At 46.8% G+C, this 6,000-nt stretch overlaps 1 protein-coding gene across 1 annotated transcript; it reads right to left on the bottom strand.

The window, feature by feature from the left end:
* Window positions 1-312: 312 nt before the first annotated feature.
* On the bottom strand, window positions 313-3,069 carry LOC149363355 (uncharacterized). The gene is made up of 2 exons (XM_089568477.1): window positions 2,971-3,069; window positions 313-1,311 (listed from the first exon to the last, which is right to left on the bottom strand). The coding sequence occupies exons 1-2, from the start codon at window positions 3,067-3,069 to the stop codon at window positions 313-315; spliced, it is 1,098 nt and encodes a 365-aa protein (XP_089424603.1).
* Window positions 3,070-6,000: the final 2,931 nt, after the last annotated feature.

The raw sequence follows: 6,000 nt of genomic DNA, 5'->3' as shown, positions 1-6,000 counted from the left end.
TGTCATTCAAATGACGGAGGCAGCATGGATGGTATATATGCATAGGTTTATTTCCACATGTCCCTGTTTCGGAAGGACAACATCTGGAAATATAACTTCTGTTGTTGTCACCTTGAGTCGACGATTTCTGCAATAGAAAAAAAAAACAATGTCAACCAGTGTCACTCATCGAACTCTTTAGCTTTTTTAGTACCGAACCACAAACTGTATTAAATATATTAATAAAGTCGGTGCTCGCTACAAACACTGCAGATGAGAGCGGGAACAGAATCATATGTTTAGCGGATCAACACCGGAGTCACAAAACGGTGTTTACTCACACTTCTTCTTGCGGAGGAGGGTGGTGTAGTCGAAGGGAGAGCCAAGACCGTAGCCGTAGTTCAAACCGTAGCCAAGTAGGCCGTGACCGAAACCGTAATGGCCGACGCCGTAGCCGAGGGTGCTGACACCGTAGCCGTAGGCTGGAGCAGCGTGGGCGACAGTGGCGACAGCTGGGGCGTGGTGGACGGTGGTGGTGGCAACAGCAGGGGCGGCGACAGCGGTGGCAACTGGAGCAGCAGCGTAGGTGGCGACAGCTGGAGCAGCGTGGACAGCGGTCACGGCTGGAGCAGCGAGAGCGGTGGCGACTGGAGCAGCGGCGTAGGTGGTGGCAACCCTGGTAACAGCTGGAGCGGCAGCAACAACTGGAGCAGCGGCGTAGGTGGCGACAGCTGGGGCAGCGTGGACAGCGGTCAGAGCTGGAGCAGCGACAGCGGTGGCGACTGGAGCAGCGGCGTAGGTGGTGGCAACCCTGGTAACAGCTGGAGCGGCAGCAACAACTGGAGCAGCGGCGTAGGTGGCGACAGCTGGGGCGGCGTGCACAGCGGTGGCAACTGGGGCAGCAGCGTAGGTAGTGGCAACCCTGGTAACAGCTGGAGCGGCAGCAACAACTGGAGCAGCGGCGTAGGTGGCGACAGCTGGGGCAGCGTGGACAGCGGTGACGGCTGGAGCAGCAGCGTAGGTGGTGGCAACCTTGGTCACAGCTGGAGTGGCGTAGGTGGCAACAGCTGGAGCAGCGGCGTAGGTGGCAACAGCTGGAGCAGCGGCGTAGGTGGCAACAGCTGGAGCAGCATGGTAGGCAGCAAAGGCTGGAGCACCCACAGCGTAGCTGGCAGCTGGGGCGAATCCGTAGCCAACGCCGGTGCCGACGAAGCCGGCGAAAGCGCTGGTGGCCAGAGCCAGGAGGACGCAAGCGCGGATCTGAAATGTGCTCACGAGATTAGTTTTCACTGCTCCTGACTCGGCAAGTCGGTGCTTTATAAAGCAGGCGCACTGCGCGAGACATCGAGGAACGGAAAGAAGTAGGGATGACTTCTACTTGTTTTTTTTTTCGTGTGATGGAATGTACAAGAATGTCTAAGTCTCTTTATATACCCTTCAGCTGTTTTCGCTTGTCATCCTATTCTTTCTTCGCCTTTTTGCTGCATCGCTCCTTACGCGAGCCATAATCTTCAAATGAAATTGGACATGCGAAGTGAATTCAGAGACTTCATGCAGAGTTTAGAGCCCAAAGGATTTTTCTCTGCAGTTAACTCTGCTGAAAAAAAGTTCTATGATGCAATAACCTCATAGATCATTCATCATAGAATATCATACAATCTGTATGACATATCATATAATCTGTATGATATATATCATACAGATTGTATGATATTCTATGATGAATGATCTATGAAGTTATTGCATCATAGAACTTTTTTTCAGCAGGGAAGTAACGGATCCGTTGCATCATCCGTGGAAGTCGCAAGTTTCGGCGGGGGGAGAAAGCTCTTATCAGCCACAAAAGATTTGCAACCCTGGCGCAAATAACTAACAACACATCATTTCTCCGTTAAACATCGAAAGGTTAATTGGTTGGCTTTGGCGGCATGAAACCCCTTGGGGTTTGTGAAAGGCTGCATATACGGTGGTAGAACGCTACGACATTTTGGCGGAAGCAAAATGTATTGAGGACCCGATATATTCGCCACTGACGAGGAGTGTTTATGGAAGGGCTTGAAAAGAGCACGTTTAGCTTTCAGCTTCCCTTTCAAATGTGGTACGCTGTCAACGGTGATTTCTCCTAGTACAGTAATTGTCTGCAATCAGAGGCCCTTATTTATCGTTGTTTCCCTCTTACCCTAAGTCTATTTCTCAAGTAGGTAGACTGAGAGGAGAAAGTTAGAGTTGTTCGTTAGGGTGAATAAATAGAGTCATGCTATGCTGACAAATTAGCGAAGACGGAGTGAGAGGGAGGACACAAGCTGCGGATTGTGCTATAGTTTGTCCCCTTCCTCTTTCATTCTTCGTCCATTTACCACATGGAAATGTCTCCATCAAGGATTAGTTGTCTCATTTTTCCTTACATCCATCGCTAAATAAATATGTTTGCAGTGGAGCAAGGGTGTTGAGGATGCGAGGTACTCACTCTGAACCACACAAAAATCGACAGTGGAGATTCCGATTAAAAAAACAGAGTTCCAGAAAGTGATAGAAGCATCGTATTGAATAAGTCCTTATTACATGGGCCGCCGCGGTGGCTCAGCGGCTATTGTGCTCGGCTGCTGACCCGAAAGACGCGGGTTCGATCCCGGCCGCGGCGGTTGAATTTCTTTGGAGGAGAAATTCTAGAAGCCCGTGTACTGTGCGATGTCAGTGCACGTTAAAGAACCCCAGGTGGTCGAAATTTCCGGAGCCCTCCACTACGGCGTCTGTCATAGCCTTAGTCGCTTTGGGACGTTAAACCCCATAAACCAAACCAAACCAAACCTTATTACATGGCGCTATGAAGTAAACATCAACAGCCGGCAGTTAATGCTCTGGTAGCTTCAAGTGGGACTCAAGATACCAGCCGTAAGGTTGTGAGCTTAAACGTATCCTAAAGTTTTAGCCTGCTGAGAGCCGCATTAAAATACGTAACAGACAAAATATTTCGATAAAACTTTTCTTTACCATTGTGCTTGTGATGGGCTGCTGCTGTTGAGCCAACTGCTGAATGTCGTAAACTTGCGCAGGCCTTTTATACGAGCGAGCCGGGAAGTTGGAGGGCATGAACAACCAATGAGGAGGTGAGCGAAAGAGGGGGAAACTTGATTGAAACTGCAGTGGCTTCTTAGTATGAGGAAGCTCAAAAGGTGACATCAATAAGTTTATGCTAAGAAGCCTTCAGAAGAGTCCTGTGTATTCGCATCTGCCGCTACAGATGCGGGAGGACGAAGTGGAGAGAAGGATATACCAGTTACGGCAAGGAACGGTCTAGATAACGACCTTCAAGCAGGTTGTTTTCATTTCGGACCGGTCGGCAGGCGAAGAAGAGGCTTGCGTGTTGAATTTGAAAGTGTAGGTTTTAGAATTAGGTGACGACGGCTACATTTCACGCATGAGATAACTCAAGATGAACAGAAAGACAGAGTAAGCGGCCGCGGAAGAGCCTTAACAACCTCAGTCCTTCAAGTTACGCCTAAGGAGTAGATTGTGCCTTAGATTCGTTTATACAATGTTCTTAAATTGTGAGGAGAAATTGCGCGCTACATAGCAAGCAGACGTTCAAGGAAGCTGCACCACCGTCTTTGGTAAAAATAGATTTTCAATTATAATAAACTCATTGAATAGCATACTGAAATCGGCTACCTGCTCCCCGTTAAAATTGATAGTATAGCATGCAAAACAATGATTTAGGTGAAATAGCTCTCCAAACTGTTTTAGGTGGTGCAGTTGCCTACTGCGGCAAATGCTGATAATAAGAGGGAGGAATGTTTTATTTCATGGTCATTTGCAATGTCTTCGACTCCTCAAAAACAGTTTCCATGTTTGCCTGGCAAGGGAGCAATTAACGTAACATTTCCTTTTCGGTTTTCCCGGGATTTCTTTTATATCTCTGCAGAGCAAAATACTGCTAGACAAACAAAGCACGAAGTTCAAAATACCCTTTACATACAGTGGACAAAACAGCATATGCAAGCAATGTTCATCACTGCTGATGCATTCAGCACGCAATTACTGGCATGAAGTGCACAACAGAATGCATTTTTAAGCATGTGCCCGCGTGTACTGCTGCAGTGGCGACTTTTTTTTAGGAGGGGGGGGGGGGGGGGGGGGCTGTTTTTCTTTCTTGGCTTAGGCTGCCAGCGTTATTCCAAGGCACTGAACTTTTCAGGCGTTTTCTGGACTGGTTAATAACAGTTGTGAAACTGGTTAAGAATAGTCTTAAACGGCAGCAAAGAAAGCGCCGGTGTTTTCTTTTAGTTTAAGCTAAGGCAGGCGCAGACCAAGATCTTGAATTCTACCCGAAATTCCTACATCATAGAACATGTTGATTCCCGTTGCTCGCAAACGCCATCAATAATGAGGAGTGTCTGTGCGTAAAAAGCATGTGTAAGAAGAAGAAGAGGACGTCTCCGCAGTGCTGCACTTCGTCGTCATCGCTGGTGGTTCGGGCGCGAGTCTCGTGCTGGAGCTGTTTCCTTCGGCGTGTTCTGGCGTCCTGCTACGACCCGACCGCTGCGTGCGTTGGTCTACTGTTTTACCCTCGTGGACAACCGTTTTTTTTTGCTCCCGGGCTGCGGCAAACGCCAATGGGGTACCTGTCTAGGCATCCCACCTAGTGGTTGTAAGGGCGTGACCCTTCAGGTCACGACCCCCAACACCTCTCCCTATGATTTAATAAATGTTTTCACCACCACCACCGTGCGTTGGTCGCCGTGACCCACTAATAAATCCACTGTTCACATGTTTTTTTTTCAGCTCTGTGGAAAGGTAAATTACATATTCAACGTCGAATTGAGGTAATAATTAAACTGCACAGCTCCAAGTTAGTAAAAGATTGCCAGGAATTCCGCTTTCATTAAGGACACAGGCTGAATATTTGGAATGTTTGCTTCTTGCCGCAGGCTCCTGCCTGCTGTTTTGTTTACTGGAGGGAAAGCAGTGGTAGTTTTGGCCGCTTTTTGCTGTGTATCTTCAAAAGCCAAGGTAATCGAATGCGTAAACATTATGATCTAGTAAATTTAAGACACCACTGCAGTTCGTCTGCTGCCTGACATAGCTGGAAAGGCCGGTCGCTTTTAACTGCACTTTGAATAGCACGATCTAAAAGACAGGACATATGTTCTTGGAAATAATATGAGGAAGTGTTCACAAGCTGTTATGTCCTTCGGCATTATGTAAAAATGGCTTCTGAGGCATGGATATATGATTTCAAAGAAGTGCCACACTACATTTTTCTGATAGATGAGCATGTTTTTCACTCTCTGTTGTACTTTCCGAACAGCTTGTAAGATGGTGGCCAAGGAGCGCAAAAAAGATAACCTGCCGATTTGAACTCCATTGTTGCGTCGGAAAGCTGTCTTTCATGTTCCTTTCAATAGTACCTCATTCTACAAGTTTTCATTGGTGCCAATTTTATAGCAAACCAAGGCAATTTAGGGGAGACCTATTGTTTTTGAATGGGGCATAATTTTCATTCTAGTCATGAAAAAAAGGCATTTATCTCAGCGGAATTACCATATTTACTTATTCGAGTTAATTTGGCATGTTCTATACAGGAACTAGGCATGAATTATCTGCTGATGTCGCAGACTGAGAGTGCAAGGAATGGCAAGTTGCAAGATAAACTGGCGGTAAAATACTTGTCCTGTATACCACAAATATACTTTTGAAAGGTTCGCAGAATATTTGCCGCAGTTTTCTTTATCGCCCTGGCGTTTACATGTACGTCTCATCGGTGCACTACGCTTTTTGTTTTATTTCAGAAGTATTATAATCTCCTCAATCAGTCCCACTAAAACATAGGTCCATGATACGAAAATGACAAAATTGAAACTCTGGTGACCATTTATTGTTTTATGACGGCCTTTTATGAAGCGGCTATTCATTGAAAGCTCAGGAAACTTTCTCACTGGACATAGTGGTGGTATTAGCAAAACTGCTGTCAATGCGCCTCACAGAAGAGGCCGTGTTTTCAAACAGCGTAAAATTTTTTAG

The sequence above is a fragment of the Amblyomma mixtum genome, chromosome 2, assembly GCF_055824585.1.
Source record: "Amblyomma mixtum isolate Tamu chromosome 2, ASM5582458v1, whole genome shotgun sequence".
In the NCBI taxonomy this organism is placed as follows: Eukaryota; Metazoa; Arthropoda; class Arachnida; order Ixodida; family Ixodidae; genus Amblyomma; species Amblyomma mixtum.
This window is presented reverse-complemented; position numbering and strand designations above follow the sequence as displayed.